The sequence below is a fragment of the Coffea arabica genome, chromosome 3c (genome assembly GCF_036785885.1).
Source record: "Coffea arabica cultivar ET-39 chromosome 3c, Coffea Arabica ET-39 HiFi, whole genome shotgun sequence".
NCBI lineage: Eukaryota > Viridiplantae > Streptophyta > Magnoliopsida > Gentianales > Rubiaceae > Coffea > Coffea arabica.
The window spans coordinates 5,465,279-5,485,099 of record NC_092314.1 but is presented as its reverse complement, the minus strand read 5'-3'; the positions used below and the strand labels follow the sequence as shown (position 1 = coordinate 5,485,099).

General features: G+C 37.0%; 4 protein-coding genes across 7 annotated transcripts; 2 read left to right on the top strand and 2 right to left on the bottom strand.

The window, feature by feature from the left end:
• Nucleotides 1-1,753: 1,753 nt before the first annotated feature.
• On the bottom strand, nt 1,754-4,785 carry LOC113734358 (28 kDa ribonucleoprotein, chloroplastic). Its single transcript, XM_027260878.2, has 4 exons — nt 4,133-4,785; nt 2,741-2,842; nt 2,250-2,522; nt 1,754-2,068 (listed from the first exon to the last, which is right to left on the bottom strand). The coding sequence occupies exons 1-4, from the start codon at nt 4,583-4,585 to the stop codon at nt 2,015-2,017; spliced, it is 882 nt and encodes a 293-aa protein (XP_027116679.1). The 5' UTR covers nt 4,586-4,785; the 3' UTR covers nt 1,754-2,014.
• Nucleotides 4,786-5,667: 882 nt separating this feature from the next.
• LOC113735413 (uncharacterized) lies at nt 5,668-8,524 on the top strand. The gene has a single exon (XM_027262424.2). It carries the CDS (start codon nt 5,809-5,811, stop codon nt 7,885-7,887), a length of 2,079 nt encoding a protein of 692 aa, XP_027118225.2. The 5' UTR covers nt 5,668-5,808; the 3' UTR covers nt 7,888-8,524.
• A 1,952-nt stretch (nt 8,525-10,476) lies between these two features.
• Nucleotides 10,477-14,846, top strand: LOC113734357 (uncharacterized). Of its 3 annotated transcripts, none has more exons than XM_027260875.2 (6): nt 10,477-10,811; nt 11,550-13,253; nt 13,335-13,488; nt 13,591-13,738; nt 13,846-14,091; nt 14,285-14,846. In XM_027260875.2, the coding sequence occupies exons 2-6, from the start codon at nt 11,609-11,611 to the stop codon at nt 14,552-14,554; spliced, it is 2,463 nt and encodes an 820-aa protein (XP_027116676.2). In that variant the 5' UTR covers nt 10,477-10,811; nt 11,550-11,608; the 3' UTR covers nt 14,555-14,846. The 3 variants fall into 3 exon arrangements, with proteins under 3 accessions (XP_027116676.2, XP_027116675.2, XP_027116677.2); XM_027260874.2 differs by having other exon boundaries at nt 10,478-10,744; XM_027260876.2 differs by having other exon boundaries at nt 10,479-10,744; nt 13,338-13,488.
• Nucleotides 14,847-14,855: 9 nt separating this feature from the next.
• LOC113734356 (putative disease resistance protein At1g50180) lies at nt 14,856-19,670 on the bottom strand. 2 transcript variants are annotated; one of them, XM_072082044.1, is made up of 3 exons: nt 18,296-19,670; nt 15,862-17,728; nt 14,856-15,330 (listed from the first exon to the last, which is right to left on the bottom strand). In XM_072082044.1, the coding sequence occupies exons 1-2, from the start codon at nt 19,329-19,331 to the stop codon at nt 15,915-15,917; spliced, it is 2,850 nt and encodes a 949-aa protein (XP_071938145.1). In that variant the 5' UTR covers nt 19,332-19,670; the 3' UTR covers nt 14,856-15,330; nt 15,862-15,914. The 2 variants fall into 2 exon arrangements, with proteins under 2 accessions (XP_071938145.1, XP_027116674.2); XM_027260873.2 differs by having other exon boundaries at nt 14,856-15,318; nt 18,296-19,669.
• Between the last annotated feature and the right edge of the window lie 151 nt (nt 19,671-19,821).

Sequence of the window (19,821 nt, the reverse complement as noted above, 5' to 3'; positions counted from 1 at the left end):
AGAAAATAGAGTAGGAAAATTAAAGTTTGAATTTCTCGTTTGATCTTTTGATTTGTGTTTAGATGATGATTTTTATTTGACCTGAAGTTTGGGTCATGTTTGAAATGATTTGAAAACTCGGTTGATGCCAAAATCATGTTGTAAATTTTGTCGAAATAGCTTTTTGACAAATTAGGTTGAAAAATCTACAAAACTAGGCTAGGAAGAAGATGGGATCCAACAAAATCTTGTCAAAATTCAATTGAAAAGTTGACTAGGATAAAAAAACAAGCACTTTATATTTTTGTTAAGAACTAAAATCACTCGTTTTTATTTTGAAGGACTAAAATTTCATATCAGCAGTATATGAGGGACAATTGGTGCAATTTTTTTGAATTGTGTCTTAGCCCTTTTTTTTGGATAAAATTATGTCTTAGCGTTACACCTTCAATTAACATGTTTTACTTGTAATATGCATGGTTATACAGCTAAAGGTCACCATTGGCAGAGCGCATTGAAGGTGAACCATATTTTGATAGACTCAAATCAAAGAGATACCAAAATGGAGTAGGTACACTTAGGACATGCTTGGATTGCTTGTTTTCGTCGGAAAATATTGTCGTTTTCCGTGATCACATTTCCCTATCACTTTTTTCCCTTACATATATCAAATCGCTACAGTAATTTTTCCATGAAAAATGCAATCCAAACACAACCTTAGCTTTAAGTGCAGTTGTTATATTTTTTTCATAATTGATATACATTCAAATAATTTTGTTATATTTCATGATTTAGTATACACTTATATAACTTTTGTTGTCCGTTATGAAATATGACAAGATTATATAAATGTATACCAAATCATAAAAAAAATACCAACTGCACCTAAAACCAACTTTACCTATCCTAAATCATGGAAAAAATACCACGTAAAGATTTCCTTCTATGCAGGTGTCAGTTTTACTAAAGTACTAGCTAGTGAGTCCATTGCCTAATTGACTTGAATAATTTCAGCTTGTAAGCTATTCAAAATTCACTTCCCTGTCATTGTACACAGAGTTTTTATTTCAATGGAAATCTGGAGATATCAATTCCTTTCCTTTTAGATTGTGTTTCTAAATTTTCTGCACTAAATTTTCCCTTCATCAAGTTCGTAACTTACTTGGCTGGAAAATAACAGTTACCTCATGGTAACATCCAAATTTTCAATGTCTAGTTGGTCATGAAGTTCCTGCATTCTGCATTTGTCCATTGTCACTGTAGAATTCAGTCTTCCTTTCTATGGAGGTGATATTTGTATAAGAAGTTTAAGAGTTGCAAATCAACTTCTTAATTCAACCAGGCCATTTAGTCTGCCCATAACAAGGAGTGGTAATTTTTTCCATTATAACTTCACCATGCTCAAGAAGGACTGCTTTAATTTGTTTGATTAAGAGAGTTCCCAAGAGCAAAATGTGCTGCTGTATCACTGAGTGGTTGAAATCACTGATCGTGTTTGGTTGGCCTGTGATTTATTGCTACCCGGTCACTGTTTATTAAATCTGCAGTACTTGGATACATCACACACACACACACACAAGGCCACGAATTCTGGCCTGTTCAACAATACTGAGTCGATCAAACGAAGCCATGAATTCTGGGCTGTTCAAGGATGCTGAGTCGACCAAACCAAGATATTGCTAGGATGAAAAGATTTCCATCATAGGGTAGGGTAATGAACTGTAAGTGTCTTTGAGTTTTTTCCCATATGAATTTAACCAAGTGCACCAAGGAGTTGTTATGAGAAGGATGGTACTAGGCAACCCTTATATTAGCTTCCAGAAAAAATGGACTGATGGTATGTCTAATGCCAAGAACAGAGTATTCTCTTCAGTAATGCAAGAAGCTCCATCATGCTTACATTATATTTGATTCTGACAGAGCAACACAATGATCGTTAGCAAATTCATTAAAAAACAACTCTAAAACTTGCTTTCTTGCATCCTTCTATGTCAACAAATTTCATCTCTTCAACCTTTACAAAATCCTGTTCATCTTAATGTTTCTTTCCTTGTGCTAAGCTCACGCGCATCGGCCTTCCTTCCAATTCCTGAGAGATACAAAAGCATAAAAAAAGAACTTAGTTTCCCCAGTAATTCAGAAAACCAAAATTTTGATGCAAACTCGACCATGCATTGAAGAGTTATACAGGTCTGCATTAGGTCTGTATCAGAATTTCCAAGTATGTAGGTCCCAAAGAGAGTAATTAACAAGGTCTAAAAGTTCAGTACCACTCCATTGAGAGAATTCAGGGCTGCATCCATTTCAGCTCTTGTCTCATAGCATACAAAACCATAGCCTCTCGACCTTCCAGTGTCCCCATCATATAGTACCCTTCCTCCAACAACATTCCCATATTCTTGAAATGCCTCCGTCAAGCTTTCAGATGTAACTGACCAGGCCAGGTTGCCAACAAATAGTTTATGTTCCGTTTCTGGATATAATGGCTCCTTCGGTCTAGGCTTGTCTGAGAAATTTACCCTGAAGGTTCGACCACCATACTCCTGACACAATGAAGTGTTTTTAGCACACATATACTTGAAGCAACATCTCATGGTGGGAAGTTAAAGAGGAACTGAAGACAATTCTGGAAAACTAGGCAAGGACTAAATATACACATAGTATAATGTTTCTCCTTGCAGAGATAATATAGAAAGATGAATAGCTAAACAATAATTATCATGCTGACAGGGGTGCTCTGTTTGTGAGAGAGAGAGATTACCCTTCCATCAAGATTTTGGATTACTACGTTGCAATCTTCGACTGTGCTCATTGTCACAAATGCAAATCCTCTACTTTTTCCTGTTTGCCTGTCGTATAGAACCTACAATCATGAAATTTGAGCTTATAGTTTGGCCCATATTACAACTCCTCAGAAAGTCTCACATAATTTGTTGATTTTCTATGCCATACAAGAAATTCATCTCACTATAGAATACTAAAAAATAGATATGCATCTTTAACAATGTATTATATTCAGCACATCTTGGTAGAGAAAAAGAGTCACCTGGGTTGAACTGCTCAAGATGGAACTTTGATAGCAAAGTTACATTCGTGATTTTCATGAGAAGTCAAAATGTGGTGCTTTTAAATTCCTATTTCAGCTTATTCGTTCTATTTCTTTAACAATCTTATTTCTAAGGCTTCTGGAAGCCAACTATATAATCAAATTTTTCCTAGATACGAAAGATTGGATGATCTTTGAAGAATTAGCAAGTCAAGTCAACAGTCTGCACCTGAATCAGATATGCCTGTACGAGGAGCCAACACTGAAGTATGGAATCATGTCTACCCAAGAAAAAAATTTCAGCACCAATTCCTCTCCTAAAAATTAAATTCTTTTTTCCAACATTGTTCGTCAAGAACGCAAAAAAATCAATCCAGGCAGTTTAACGAGGGAGAAAGATCGATATAGGAAAACTAAGACAATGGCAAGCTATTGAGAGAAAAAAAAATGTTGGAGAGATACCTTGACCTTTAAACTCAATCTGTTACAACAGCTTCATTAGGCCTAGCATAAGGTAGAACAAAGCTTAAGATTGGGAAGGAAATTCAGTTCTGAAGGTGATATTTAGGTTTCCTTACCCGTTCTGAAGTTCCAGAGTCCTATTCGATTAAATCACTCGATACAGGTCGTCCTATTATTTTGCCATTTTCTTACAAATGATGGATTGCCTGCAACTCTTCCATCTCCTCAAATCTCCACTAACAGCTAGAATCTTTCATTGCTGTACCACTTATACTGAATTATGTTTGTAACTAGTTATTCACTCAGTATTATTCTTATCTTGTACTCATTAACACGTAAAAAGTACCACCATTATCAAAAATCATAAAGATCTTGAAATCAATCAGATTGAACCCATATTGAAAATGAAGCCTATTTTGATCCTAGCCTTAATCCAATATATTAGCCTTATACCAGTAAAGAGGTTCATATATAATGACCCCCGATGTTTAATGGAGATGAATCATCACAAATCAACCTAAATTATTAGTTGCATCCCATGTCAACAAGAAGAATCAAATTAATCTTGTGTATGTACTGCCAGCACAGGGACAAACTAAGCTGATTAGCTATCTATTTGTGCAATCTTAGGTGGATAATATAGACCTCAATCAGCTCTGGACTAGCGTAGTCCTGTATGATCCCAGCAAGCTGTGCACTATCAACATTGTAGGGCAAATTTCCGAAATATAGCTTGGTATTTACAGAAGAACTCTGAGCAACCTCCGCCTCACTTGACACTTCCTCTACTTCCTTCTCCTCCTGAATCACTTCCTCCACCTGCTCAGAGGCCGTTGCCTCTTCAGGAGCCAAGACAGCTGCCTCTTCTTGAGCTACTGCAGCCGCGATCCTTGAGGCCCTCCATTTGTTAGACAAGGGTCCGATCAAGATTGATGATTCAATCCCAAGAGAATGAGATATGGATGCTACTTGGAGCATTCTTGATGATACAACTTTAAGGGCAGGATCACAAGGCCAGTTTTTAAAGCGAATACAGTTAAGACTTTGCATGGATGCAGTAAAAGAAGAGGTTACAGCTGCAGCAGCTGTGGCAGCCATGCTTTTGCCTGAGAATTTCCAGTGGGAAAGGGTCGAGTACAAGTGTGATTTTCAGTTGAAAGAATATGTTTATTTGTAAGATGGGATCAGGGATGAACAGAGTTGAGCGTGGAAGGGAAGTGTGGGCTTCCCAGTTGGCTATGCTCTGAGTTGGGAGGATTCTGGCCAATTAGATTGGAGGAGATATATGGGGATAAGATTCCAGTCTTAGGTTCCAGGTAGAATTTAGGCTTCCACCTTTTGGTGCTTTTGGCACCGCTGGTGTTTTTTAAGCCACATACTTCTTTAAACTTTACTGCTCTAAATTATAGGGAGTTTAGTTTGATATTCAGACGAGAAAAATTGCTGTAATGTTCTGAAAGTTTCTTGTATAACCTACTTAGATGTACTTAATTCATATTTAGGAAATGGGTTTTTCTCATTAATTAATCTACTTAGCTATAAATAATTTGTCTTGTTAGTACATGCTACAAATTATACTTTATTTGCCATGTGAATGTATACATTCACATCTATTGTACTTGTGCATTAAGACACTTTTTTCAACTTAATAAAAGAACTAACAATTAAGACCAGAAAAATTGCTATGATATTCTGAAAATTTCTTGAATAACCTACTTAACTATACTTAAATTGTCTTTAAGAAATGGATTTTTCTTACATATTAACCTACTTAGCTATATATAATTTGTCTCGTAAGCATATACAAAATTACATTTAAGTTGTCACGTGAATGCACACATTCATATTTATTGCACATCTGCATTTAGACATTTTTTTCAACTTAACTTCATGTGCGAAAAATTAACAATTGAGACATCGCACAACAAGTTGTTAGCTAACGATAAAAAATTAACATCCAAAGATGTAACATTTCATAGCTTTTAGTTTCTCTTTTTTTTTTAACTTACATGTTTATTGCTGGCAAATTTAGGTTAGGATTACCCCTTTGTTGGAAAAGATTAAATCATTAGTCTATTATTTAGGAATATGGGTAGAAAAGACAAATCAGTAGTCTGTTATTTTCCATATTTAACAAGTCAAGAGTAATATAAAATACGCTTTCAGTAGCCAATACTAGAAACGTCACTATTGCACCACGCCTTTAGGTTACCTCTAGTACGCAAGAATCCGGGTGTTTTCTGCTTACAGTTTGAACCGCTACTCAACAGTCATCTTTCTTGTTTTCGCTTCAAGAAATGTTTGTGAACCAGTGATGGGCTATGTTTATCAACATTCGTCCCATTCAAGCTATCAAACTCATTCGAATTTTTTCTCTCAAATCCCTAACAATTGTCCGATGTATATCAGCCCTGCCCAACTTAAAGCCCCTCAACTCAAAGCTTACGAACTTTATGAAAAATGGCCAAGTTGAAGAAGCCCAAAATCTGTTCGACGAAATGCCTCACAGAAACACAGTAACATGGAATGCAATGATCAGAGGGTACTTCCAAAATGGGAATGCTGATAAAGCGTTGCACTTGTATAGTCAGATGCCTGTTCGTGATATATTTTCACATAATACTGTGATCTCTGGGCTAATGCAGCGTGGGGATTTAAAGGGGGCTGAGGAGGTTTTTGAATGTATGGGTGATAGAGATGTTGTGACGTGGAATTCGATGATTTCTGGATATGTGAATAATGGGATGGTGGATACTGCACTTGGTGTGTTTAACGAGATGCCTGTGAAAGATGTGATTTCATGGAACTTAGTCATTGCTGGCTTAGTGAAGATCAAAATGTTGAATTTGGCTGAGCATTTGTTCAGGGAAATTGCCACTCCAGATGTTGCGTCATGGACAATTATGATAAAGGGGCTTCTAAGTGTGGGACGGATTGCTGAAGCGAGAGAGTATTTTGATGGTATGCCAATAAGGGATGTTCAAGCTTGGGAAACTATGATTGTTGGGTATTTGGAGAATGGATATGTTGAAATTGCAGAAGTTTTGTTTCAAAAGATGCCCAACAAGGATCAGAGTTCCTGGAATGAAGTTATTGGTGGGTTGGTGAGTGTTGGGCTGTTAACTGATGCTGTGAAGTTTTTTGGAGAGATGCCTCAGAAACATGGAAGACTGTTCAATCTAATCCTGTTGGGGTTCATTAGGAATGGATTGGTAAGAGAAGCTCACACTTTCGTAGAGAAATACTGCATTAGTGATGTAGTGTCATGGACAAATTTGATCATTGGATACTTTGAAGTAGGTGAGGTCAAGAGTGCAACTAAGCTATTTGAGTTGATGCCAAATCGTGATACCACGTCATGGAATGCTGCCATATTTGGGCTAGGAGAAAATGATCACATAGAAGAAGGTGTAAACCTATTTATTAAGATGAAAAAAGAAGATCTGACCCAGGATGAAGCTACATTTACAAGCATTTTTGTATTATGTTCTAATATGGCTTCTTTAAATCTTGGCATGCAAACTCATGCGCTTGTAATTAAGGCTGGATTAGATGATTTTACTTCAGTAGGTAATGCAATAATTAACATGTATTTTAGATGTGGAAACATAGGATCTGCATTTGGTCAATTCTCTATTATGTTGTGCCATGATGTCATTTCATGGAACTCTATAATCTGTGGATTAGCTCACCATGGAAATGGTGAATTAGCTTTGAAGATGTTTGAGAATATGAGATTGACAGATGTGAAGCCCAATGAAATAACCTTTGTTGGTGTACTGTCCGCCTGTAGTCATGCTGGACTTGTGGAAAGAGGTAAATGTTACTTTGATGCCTTGAAAAATGAATACTCTGTACCACCCACTGCTGAGCACTATACTTGTGTTGTTGATCTGTTGGGTAGATTTGGACTTATACATGAAGCAATGAGCATTTTGGATCAAATGAGAGGTGATGGCCTAGAAGTGCCTGCAAGTGTTTGGGGAGCCTTGCTTGGGGCCTGTAGAACGCATAAGAACTATGAGGTGGGTAAAATTGCTGGGGAGAGGATTTTGGAATTAGAGCCATCCAACTCTGGTATGTACATGATGCTAGCTGAAATTTTTCAAGCTAGTGGGCAAAGAGAAGAAGCTGAAAGGATGTGGATTAGAATGAAAGATGAGGGAGTAAAGAAGCAACCTGGATGTAGTTGGGTTGAATCAAACAACAGAAATCACATATTTCTGGCTGGAGATCGGACTCACCCTGATTTTTGTACTGTATCACATACACTGGAGTTGATGTACTGGGAAATGGATGGAGGAGTTCTTACAGCGGAGGCTTCCTCAGTTCAAGAAATTGAAGTCCATATACGTTTTCCATCAGCTCCATGTTCGGGTGAATTGCTGCCCTATTGTTAGTTACTTTACGGACTATTGATCGAGTACAGTGAAGTAGGGATGGTTGAAATTTGCTAGCGTTGCCTGTCAAAGATCTGTCAAAGGACCAGTTTCAGACACAAAAATCCAGCCACTTGTCGAAATGAGTAGATGTAATTGTCCATATTGGGAGGTCCACTGGTCTAAGAACAGGTCATAATACGCGGGTTAGTGTATAGTAGGCTTACTTTGGCCTGCGAGGACACCCTTTACTTACAAGTGACTAAACGATTGCTATGAATGGTAGGGAGGATATGAAGAGTTATTTCTAAGATGTAGAATACGGATTACGTTTTAAAGAAAGTATTCTATGTAAATACTACAAGTTCCAATGCAAAATATTCCATAATTCATATTTTACCCTATCTTTTGCTGGTGGTAAACAGTCTAACCACGGGCAAATTGTGTTCTTTTGGCGATTCCTGCACCACCATCAACTTCTACAGCCTCAATGCTCTTGATAGCATGCGCAGCAATTTTGGTATGATGTTGTCTGAATCAAGAACCAAATCCTTGAACATCCCTGATGGGGCAACGGGACATTGTACCCTTGAGTATATGTTGTAACTTGTAACACCCATTTTTGCACGGGAAGAATGGCAGAATTAAGATTACATCCTGTCTTAGTATTCAACAAGTAGAACTGAAATGTGATTGAGCTGCAAAATTAATGGAACTTACTAGGATATTGTTACACAGATCGGATTGGTGTATTCTTTTTGGTGGATATTGATTAGGACCTTACACTGCTATTAAATGAAAATCGTTCAAAAAGTCCCTTACATTTTGTAAAATGACTGTTTTGTCCTTCATTTTTAAAAGTGTAATTTTACGTCCCTTATAAATTCACATTGGTCAAATTTGGTTCTTACTTAAGTTTTCGACTAGTTTTTAGCCAGAATTCACCACGTGTCTTGCATGTGATCATTTTTTAAAGGCAAAATTGTCAAATCAAAATTTTCATAGTTAATGTATTAGTCTCTTACATTTCACAAAATAAATTATTTTGTCCCTCATATTTCACAAAATAAATTTTTTCATTTCTCACATTTCACAAAATGAATTTTTTCATCTCTCATTGACCATATGTACGAATAGTTTTTTTTTTAAATCCATGTATATATCTATTTGATTTCACTTGAACAGTACGAATAGCATGTAATATATCTCTATTTGATTTCACCTAAACAAACTAAGTGTAGTTGTACAAATGCTATTCAATAGATATTTACATGGATTTAAATCTAATAATTTTGTTTTAAATTCAGATATATATATATATATATGTATATTTGATTTCACCATGTGAATCTATTCAATATTTGTAACCTTTTCTATTTTGGTAATAATTCATTTATTGAGTTATGTAAGACCATCTAATTAATCGTTATTAATTCGAATTCTATAGTCATGCTAACAAATTGCAGTTTAAATCTAAAATTTTTACTCCCTACCTTTAAGGCCAACAATTAAATTTCTTGCCGTATGATTATCTTAAAATTTGAAAGTGTCAATTACTTACTTCTTTTTGTTATACTTTTCCTTTCTTTATTTTTTCTGTCCAAATTTAATTCGATATAAACACTTGATAGTGTTTAGAATTAAACGTTTTTTTTTGTTTTCAATTTTTGAGTAAAAGGAATAAACATGAGTGAAAAATTAACAAATTTTTTAAAACCCCTGTATATATCTATTTTAATTTCACCTAAACAGTATGCTTAAACGAAATCAAATAGAGATATATTACATGCTATTCGTATTGTTTAGTTGAAATTAAATAGATATATACATTAGTTAAAAAAAAGTTATTGGTACACATGATCAATGAAGGATGAAAAAATTTATTATGTGAAATGTGAGGGACAAAAAAATTCATTTTGTGAAATGTGAGGAACTATGGATCGGATTACGTAAATTTTGATTTGACAATTTTGCCCTTAAAAAATGATCACATACAAGGCACGTGATGGATTCCAATTAAAAATTAGTCGGAAACCTAGATAGAGACCAAATTTGACCAATGTGAATTTATAAGGGACGTAAAAATACATTTTTAAAAGTGAAGAACAATAAAAGTCATAAAAGTCATTTTGCAAAATGTGAGAGATGTTTTGAATGATTTTTCTGGTATTAAATGTAGAGATTATAAATGAAATCTACATGTTTTCAAGGATATATTACAGTTCATCCTCTCTCCCCAAAACTACTATATATAGAGAAAGAAAAGGCAAAAGAAAAAGAAATAAATTCGGTAATATGGGAAAATCGCTTCAAACCAAATTAATTAAAGGTCTTTGATTTTGTGGCTCATTGATAGACTTTTGATTCAGAATAACTGCAGATAATTGAGTTTAAATGCTACATCCAGTAATCTGTAAACTCGTGAATTAAAAGATGCATCATATTTTAATGTGACCACTTTTTTTTAAAATGAAAAAAATATATATTTTCAAACTTGAATGACTTTTATGCAATTTTCTCTGGTTACCCGGTTCAGCATATTGGACTCGGGCATGAATTTGATTGGTTCGAACTTGGAACCCGAATCCGACAGTTTTTCAAGTACCGTAAAACGGATAATCCTCTGGTTCCTCTCCATCCCCCTGCTCCCAGGAAACTACTAGCCTTTCTTCTTTCTCCAGCTCCCGCCTTCTCCATATTCCTTTTTTTCTTTCTTTTTTTTTTAAGAGTTCCCAATTTTCACAACAGAATTTTCAATTGAAAAGTACATATGTCACCTTAGTTGATTATTCCTTCCAGCTGCCACAAAAGCTCAGCCTGAAAAACAGTTGGCCGGTGGTTCCAAGCCCGTCGGAGAGACTACGCCGGTGACCTATCAGTGAGACCCATCTCCTTCTTTGTTCTCAAATATAATTCTTTGCAGTTTTTCGAGTGAAGCTGTGAAGGTCTGGCCTTTTTCTTCTGTTTTTCTTAGGTTCAGTTTTATGCTTTTTCTTAAATGATACTTGCCAAGTTGAAAATGTGTAAACATTTCCAGGTTGAGTTTCTGCATATAGGTTAAGTTCTATGTTCTAATATTGAATTAATTTTGGCTAAGTATGTGCTAAGTGTGAATATTGGATCAAGAAATCTTTAATTTTACCTTTCATGTGTCATACATAGTCATTATCAATGTTTAATGTATCTGGATGTTACATAGAAGCAAAGTTTGTAGAAAAACTAAGAATGAAATATAAAAAAGATGGCTTTTCTATTGTAGTAAATGTTATCCAAAATGTGAAACTGGAGAAGCAAATATTCAGGATAGGAAAGAAGTTGGGATTAAGAAGAAAAGAATTTTATCTTTAGATGAAGTCGAATGGCAGGCCTTTTAGATTGAGTTATAAAGAAAATTTGGTTTGAGCTGTAATAATAAGCAAAAGAACCAATGAATCTTCTTGAAGGATTGTAATTGGTCATGAGATGAGCTATTTCAGTTCAGGGACGAGAAATGACAGAGGCATCATGAAGCACTTATAGTTCTACCATATTTGGTTTTTTGCAAATGAGACATAGAAAGCAGGAAGCAGAGGAACTGTCTGTAACGTGCATGTTGCTCTTTTTCCTATCTGGTAGTTTTTCTCTTTTTCATTGTTCATGATTTTTTTTTTGCAAGTGTAACTTGCCGTGCGCTTGTGATGCAGGTTTACAAGAATTAATGAGAGTACTGCACACTGAGGTTCTATGCTGGTAACTCGAGAAGATGGCAAATCAAGGTCATACCATATTCCTTGAGGACTGGTTATATCAGAACAGTGGTATTGGTGACACTATAAGTTCCAGAAAGTCTTCTTCCTTATCTGCCCAAGCCATCATCCAAGCTTGGACTGATCTTAGGGACTCACTTCAATCACAGTCTTTTGAACCTCATCATCTGCAATCTTTGAAAATCCTCTGTGGCTCTCAGAATGTCCTTTATGTTGCAGATCCTCAGGCAAAGCTTCTACTTTCAATTCTATCCTTACCTAATGTCTCTCTTCCACCTGAGTCGTATCCTCTCTTTCTTAGGCTACTGTATATATGGGTCAGGAAATCTTCCAAACAGTCTTTGATTATGATTGACTCAACGGTTGAGGTTCTGTCAGACATTTTCTCTGAGAAATTCTACATCAACAAAAGCTCAAGTTTCTTTTCTGAAGGTGTTCTCCTTTTGGGAGCTATTTCTTTTGTACCTTCTGTATCTGAAAAATCCAAAACATTCTGCTTGGAGTTGCTCTGCAAGCTAGTGGAACAGGAATATCAAATGATTGGTGTATTGGAAGGAGTTCTACCCAATGTTTTAGGGGGAATTGGTTATGCTTTATCTTCTTCTGTGAATGCCTATTTTGTTTCAATTTTAGACTTCCTTTTTGAGATATGGGAGAAACAGGATGGTCCATCTGCTAGTGTTCCTTATGGGCTCATGATACTGCATATGGTTGAGTGGGTTCTATCTAATTGCATAAACTCGCATTCCACAGACAAAGCAGATCTTTTTAGGAGGGTGATGTTGGTAAATAGGAAGCCCTCTTATTCTTCATTTGCCTTGGTCATGGCTGCAGCTGGTGTTCTGAAGGTTCTCAATAGATCTGGATCAAATGATTTTATGCCTTTAAAAGTTTCTGCGGAGGAGCTGATTGGAACAGTGGCAACAGACCTTGTAGCTAGAACTGGAGGTGTTAATGCTTCTGGCACTGAACTTAGAGACAGTGTTCTCCTACAATGTATATCCCTAGGTGCAGCTCGTAGTGGCTCCATTTCCTATTCTGCTTCTCTTCTTTTATGCCTTGCTTTAGCATTATTAGGTGAGATTTTCCCTTTGGTGCGCATGTACCAGAAGATGCTTGATTTGTCTGTTGGCAGTTTCGAAGGACTTTTGGTTAATGAGGTTAAAGAGCATCTAGCCAGTACTAGTTTTAGGGAAGCAGGGGCTATAACTGGGGCATTTTGCAATCAGTATGTCTCAGCTGATGAAGAAACCAAGAACAGTATTGAAAATCTTATCTGGGAGCACTGTCAGGAGATCTACTTGCAGCATCAACACGTTGCTTTTGTATATCAAGGTGGCAAGAGTGGGCTCCTTGGAGATTTGGAGAAAATTGCTGAATCTGCTTTCCTTATGGTTGTGCTTTTTGCACTGGCAGTCACAAAGTATAGGTTAGGCCCTAATAGTAGCCAAGATACTCGCTTGACGCTTTCAGTTAGGATATTGGTTTCTTTTTCTTGCATGGAATATTTCCGAAGGATGCGTTTGCCTGAGTATATGGATACAATAAGAGCAGCTGTAGTAAGTGTTCAGGAGAATGAATCAGCTTGCGTCTCATTTGTAAAATCCATGCCATCTTATAGCGATTTGACTAGTAAACATGGTACTTACTATATTTTTTTTATGCCTCTTTATCAGCTATCAATTTGTGTGTGGGCTTCCTGACTATATTGGTTTTGTCTAGCAGGTTTTTCCAACTTGCAGAAAATGGAGTATCTATGGTCCAATGACGATGTACAGACAGCTCGGATCTTATTTTACTTGCGGGTTATCCCGACTTGCATTGAGCATTTACCGACCTCTTTATTTAGGAAGGTGGTGGCTCCAACTATGTTTCTGTATCCTATAATATGTAAAATGTCGTAATTTCCAAAATATGGGTTGCTCTTCCATTCGCTGATTTTGGTGAATGCGTGATTCCTGAATTCATGTTGAATTAGATATATGGGACATCAAAATGGAAAAGTGGCTAGAGCTTCACATTCAATGTTTGTGGCATTCATTTCATCCGGCAAGGATCCTAACCAGGAAGAAAGAGCTTCATTGAAGGAGCAACTTGTCTTCTACTACATGCAGAGATCTTTAGAGGTGTTCAAAGATTTGTTGTCTATATAAATGTTTATATTTTTTGTATGTCACATTTGGCCTGTAAAAACACTTCCAAGTTGCTTATGGAGGTTTAATTGGGAATGTAGGGGTATCCAGGGATCACCCCTTTTGAAGGAATGGCTTCTGGAGTTGCTGCAATTGCTCGACATCTTCCTGCTGGTAGCCCATCAATCTTTTACTGCATTCATGTTCTCGTTGAAAAAGCTAGTAGTATGTGTGGTGCAGTCAACAGTGAGGACACTGAGTTGCAGAAGATTAGGGAAGGAGAGTGGGAACTGTGTCAGAAAATGGTAGAGTTGCTTTTACGGCTGCTTTCTTTGGTCGACATACAGGTATTGCATTAACTATCCCTCTATCTTGTATTTACATGCTTCTATTGGCCTTTCTGTTCTCTAAGTAGCAGCTTCGAGACTTGGCCAACTGTTTTTTTTGCCTCGTCAAATTTTGGAAAGGGCTTGCTGTCTTTTGTCCAGATTATACTCCACATGACTAATTAGATTAATCAAAGTCAGTAATCTGCTGCAGGTTCTACCGACTTTAATGAAGCTGTTGGCACAGCTGATTGTCCGACTACCTAAAGATGAACAAAATGTGGTCCTCGACGAGTTATTTCAACATGTTGCAGAATCTGATGATGTTACTCGGAAACCAACATTGGTTTCATGGCTACAGTCACTGTCTTATCTATGTTCTCAGGATACTGGTGAAAGAGGAACAGATATTAAATCTGCCGAAAATGCTGCTCCTTTGAACATGGCCACTTTGAATCTGAATGGAATCAGTTCACGACTTTAATTATTGTTCTTTGTCCTCCCCCCTCCCCTCTTCTCTCCTCCTCCCTCCCTCCCTCCCTTCCCTGCAAGCAAGCAATTAGTGGTACCGGAGAAATGGGGCAAGGAGATTTAAACCCCTTCCCTGTTCGTGTAGCAGAGACTTGAATGGAGGCTGCCGGGCAAGCCTAGTAATATATTATCGGATAAGAGCTTTGCTTATAAGAATAGGTCTAATGGGCTTTCCCATGCACTGTATTTTCTGTTGTGTAAATTCAAGAAATATTACAGTAATGAAAGTTTTCAACTTAAGATAACAGTACGACTCCTGTTGAACTCATTATTCTTAGCATACCGTGATAGAATATGTTTTCTTTTTCTACACAATCAAAGTCATCCAAAAAATAATCCAAGCCAAACAGTCATGAAAAGAGGAATTAGAATCTCTCTCTTTTGTTACATGGAATGCTGCTAATTGAAATCATCACAGAGAAGAAGAAAAACAGGGCAATTATAGCATCTGTTGCCGTGGCCCTTCTAAGTTCTAACACGTACTCCTTGTTGAAGCCTGTCATGAGCATTTCCTTCATGGCTCTCCCTCTAGATGCTTATTGTACCTGTTCTTCATTTCTTGCTGCAAGCTTGATTTTCTTAGCTTTCATCACTATTCGATTCACTTGAACGTGAGTGTTCATCAACGGCTTCAACATCCCAATCGCCCAAGGCATCTCTCAGCTATTTTAGATAGATCCTCTTCCATCAGAGCATTGAATTTTGTGCAGAACAAGACTGGAGTAAATTCTGATTAGGATTGATTATTCAAACAAGTATGAAACAGATAAAAAAAAAAAGAAAGGTTTAAAAGGCAAAATAATATGCATACAAAATGGCCAAGGGAGTATACAGTGAGAGTAAAGCAAAAATATTCAATTTTTCTTCCGCTCAAATTAGTTAGTCTCATAAAATTCAAGTGTAGATTCTGAAAGAATAGATAATTAGACAGACAATTTCGATAGAATAGCCGTGTTTAATGGCTAGGATCTAGGGATAATGAAGGTGAAAATGGAGGCGAAAAGCATGCTTAAAAAATGATTGTTCATAGTGCTACTAGACAATATACCATATCATGTTTAATAATTGTTGGAATGGTCTGTATAGCGATTATAGAAAATTTTCACAATTTGTAAACCAAATAAATGGAATCAATTTTTTGTTTAGAGGAGCCAGTAACTTCATATTGGAACCAGATGCAGGAAAAAGAGACATTAGAATGGTAAACAGAAAACTAAGAAGAGAAAAATTTGAAGGGATAAGGAATAGAAATCAGGGTACCTGATTTTTGGATCTGGAATCACAATTACATACATCGTGTGATGATGGATGGCTCAGCGGATCACAACTGAAGGCACATGGCGTATTTTATTGTAATCTGGTGCTTGTTCACCATTGACTGTTTGAACTCTTTCTAAAAATTCTTCAGGCATCCCAAAAAAACATATTCGTTCTAGGGTAGTTATTGATCTCAATCCATTTGGAACCATTTCCAACTTTTCGCAATACGAAATTAATAAACTGGAGAGTTTAGGCATGGCCCCTTCATGCACTTTCCACCTTTCTAAGTTATACAAACAAATGAGTTCAAGAACTTCGAGTTGTGGAAATCCCAATGCATGGCAAGTCATTTCTGTCCCCACAAAAGAGTGTTCATGCAAATGTAGTCTTCGCAAGTTGGGAAGTTTCTCAAGTGTTGCCATTGGATCCTCCTCAATGTCAGAGAAACGAAGCGTTAATTCAGTAAGGCCTGGGCGAGGGGACGATTGGTGTGGGCGGTAAATTGGTAATTGCTTGCATAAAGAAGCACCGACAATCTGCAATTCGTGAATGTTCTTACAAAACAGCATCTGCTCAAGAACAGCCAAACCCTTGTTAGAATTGGAGTTGATACAATCCCAGACTTCAAGTGAGGTCATCCGTAAATAGTTCAAGTTTGTTATATGGTTAATAATTTCCTCCAGGTCTCCAAGATTCTCAATCACCATAGCTTTCAAAGCTCTGAGATTGGTCAATCTGGATAAATTAGGATGAAAATATAGTGTGCTATCAAATGATTCAAGTATCTCCAACTGCTTGCTCAATCCATCTAGCCGCTGTTTACCACTGCAGCATGGAAGATAGAGATGCCTTAGACGTCCCAACTTCGATAGCACATTCGGTAATCTAGAACAATAGCTACCACGTAAATCAAGGGTTTCCAAGTACTTCAAATTACCCAAGCAAGATGGCAACTTCAAACCATGACAATCTCTCAATCTCAGGCATCTCAAGTGGATAAGATTACCTATACATTCCAGAGGTGACCTTGAATAACAGCTTCGGGAGGCCAGACTGGAGTTTTCAATTGCCAAAACTCTAAGCATCTTGAGATTGTTCACTTCAGACATTATTTTCCTCCCTAGACGTCTACCGTAGTTGTCACCGCTACAGTCCAATGGTTCATACATATAGGAGTGAAGATGCTTTGTCTGCTCTTTTCGCAGGGGAACATAATTGTGCTGAAAATCCACTGCACACAAACGAAGGACAAATCCAAAATATTCTTCTTCTATCGCATGAGATATGTCTACTGAGGTAACAAAAATATCTTGATCATGTTGAGAATCAACTACCTTATACAAATTTTGCTCTTCTGCCTTAAGCAAGCATAAATCTCTCATGAGATCATGAATCCGACATGACTTAAACCTTGTAACTGCAGGCTTTCCCTCCTCATGTAATTTAACCTGAACCATGCACCTTTTTGCTAATTCTTCCAAGTAACGCTCGGCAACATCCATCATTGTTTCTTGTCCAATTCTATCATTCTCAAGTATCATACCTTCTGCCATCCATAGTTGATATAACCACTCTGCTTCAATATTAGAATCTTCCTTGAATTTTCCCAAGTAAAGGAAACATGGTTTTAGCTGATAAGGAAGGTCATAATAGCTGAAAGCTAAAATTTTTGGCACTTCTCCTACTTTGCCAAAGTTTTCTCCCCTTTCTAAATAGGATTTGATATTGTCATGCACAACTCTCCATTCGCTTAGACTCTTTTTAGTTTTAAGAATTCCACCTAGAACAACCACAGCCAAAGGAAGACCCCCACAGTGTTTCAACATTTTCTTCCCTAACTCTTCTATCTTGTCCAAATCTTCACACCCTGTGAATTTTGGGAAAAACTAGTTTAATATCAAAGACCCATGTATCAAATTCTTAATTAATTTCAACTAAATTGCATGGTTGAAAACAGATCATCCATAACAAGAATGTCATCAAGGTTATCATTTAACAACTATATGAAAATCTTCTGTGGGACTGTGAACAAGTTGCCATTTCAGACACTTGAGACCTGTCAATAAAACTAATAAAAGCCATCTGAAAAGACATTTTACACTGTTATCGATGGTTAACTTTTTCAAAGCCTATAAAATATTTTTCTGCCTAAAGTTCCCAAGGCTTTATGCAATGATTCTAGAACTTGTACAATTTATGAATGTAAGCAGGACCATTTACTATAGTCTTCGTATCAATTTTATTGAAACTTTTATACAAATATTTGATTCGTATCATCCACTAATGTTGTTTGACAGTGGGAGATAATGAAAGGAAAAAAATGAAGTCATTATTGAGAACGATTTCAGAAGAAACTAGCAAGGATTTTGACATAAAAATGAAACACTTAGTGCATAAGCTGTATAAGGCCGGAGTTAAGGGGGAAAAGAAGTACCTTGGCTACTTTTTCCTATTAATGACTTCCTTTGGAGCAACTCCCAGCTTTGTTCTTCATTTAGAAACGGAGGTTGATGGTGGTAACCATTTGGACCAACATATGATGCCACTTCCCTATTACGAGTTGTGAGCAATATTTTGCTTCCTTCCTCGGTTATTGGAAGTGCATATTTGATGCAATTCCAAGCATCTGGTGACCAAATGTCATCAAGAACGATCAAGCATCTCCTATCCTGCAACACTTGGTGAAGTCTCTTTGCTAGCTCCCCCTCTGTGCCATGCATAACATCCGATCTTTGCTCGGGGGAAAGTTTAACAAGCATCCCTTGCAAGAGATCTTTTGTTTGCCATTGTTGTGACACACAAACCCAAGCAAAACCAGCAAATTGTTTCTTCAACTTTGGATGATGATATACCCTTTTAGCAAGAGTAGTTTTGCCCAAACCTCCCATCCCATAAATTGAAACGACGCTATGATGGCCTGCTTCATTTCCATTCAACAAATATTTCACCAACATCTCCACATCCCTCTGTATTCCAACTATATCCTCCTCAACCACAAACGAAAACGTCCTCCTTAACTGTTGTTCCATGACCATAGAACTTGAGCCTTCTTCTTCTATTACGGCTCTCACACCATATTCGCTAAAATTCTTAGTGAGATTAGATATCCTCGTTCTCAGACTCTGGATCTCTGAGCTTAACTTGTGTTTGGCATAACCTTGCTTGAAGAAGCCAACATGCCTCTTAAGGGTGTGCCAAAAACCTTGCTTTCTTTGAATTGAAACCCTCAAAGCATAATCTTCAACCAAATCATTTGCTTCGCAAGCAATCGCTCTGAATTCCGAAATCCACAGTTGGACACATTCCCTGTCACTCTGCTTTGCTGCTACATGTTTCAAGAACCACTGCATCCGTTTCAAATCCTCATGTAGCAGCTTAACTTGATCAGTCACCCCGCGCAAAAAATTCCCTTCATCAATCAGCAATTTGCCTATACTTTTCACAGAAGATAATAAGATTGCTTCTGTCATTTGGGTTATGATGATTGATTGATTGATTCAGGTGTGGTATATGGAACTGAAGAGCCAAGGAAATAAAGGTTATAGGTTCTACCAAGAAGCGTTTCTGTTTTGCGTCTGCACTAATTTATCAACTCCTACACTTGAAAAAAAGGTCGAAGACATTGCCATACTGACTCTGAAGATTTTCCCATGCCTTATAGTGTGTAAGAATCTACATAGCCGCGTATGACGTTTGATCTAAAGGGCATCTCTTGTCTGTCAAGGAATTTTCCAAAGGTAAAGTAGCTTCTGCTTTGCATCCGGTTCGATTTAAAGGCCGTCTCTTGTCCTGTCTATCATGGAATTTTCCGGACCACTCATTCCCAGCTCTCTTATCCGTTCTTTTTTTTTTTTTTTTTCCTGTAAAGTCTATTAATGGTTAGTTTTTAAAAAAAAATTCGGTAATTGAATATTTTGCATCTGGTTACCAAACTATAAAATAATGCCACGTTCTTCCATC

Excerpts from the sequence above, each read along its gene's own strand:
- LOC113734357 (XM_027260875.2), top strand. The coding sequence starts at position 11,609 with ATGGCAAATCAAGGTCATACCATATTCCTTGAGGACTGGTTATATCAG. Across the intron at positions 13,254-13,334 it reads CGATTTGACTAGTAAACATG|CAGGTTTTTCCAACTTGCAG; the intron begins GTACTTACTATA and ends GGTTTTGTCTAG. Across the intron at positions 14,092-14,284 it reads TTTCTTTGGTCGACATACAG|GTTCTACCGACTTTAATGAA; the intron begins GTATTGCATTAA and ends AATCTGCTGCAG.
- LOC113734356 (XM_072082044.1), bottom strand. The coding sequence starts at position 19,331 with ATGACAGAAGCAATCTTATTATCTTCTGTGAAAAGTATAGGCAAATTG. Across the intron at positions 17,729-18,295 it reads AATAGGAAAAAGTAGCCAAG|GGTGTGAAGATTTGGACAAG; the intron begins GTACTTCTTTTC and ends CAAAATTCACAG.
- LOC113735413 (XM_027262424.2), top strand. The coding sequence starts at position 5,809 with ATGTTTATCAACATTCGTCCCATTCAAGCTATCAAACTCATTCGAATT.
- LOC113734358 (XM_027260878.2), bottom strand. The coding sequence starts at position 4,585 with ATGGCTGCCACAGCTGCTGCAGCTGTAACCTCTTCTTTTACTGCATCC. Across the intron at positions 2,523-2,740 it reads TCCAAAATCTTGATGGAAGG|GAGTATGGTGGTCGAACCTT; the intron begins GTAATCTCTCTC and ends TCATTGTGTCAG. Across the intron at positions 2,069-2,249 it reads TGAATTCTCTCAATGGAGTG|GAATTGGAAGGAAGGCCGAT; the intron begins GTACTGAACTTT and ends TGTATCTCTCAG.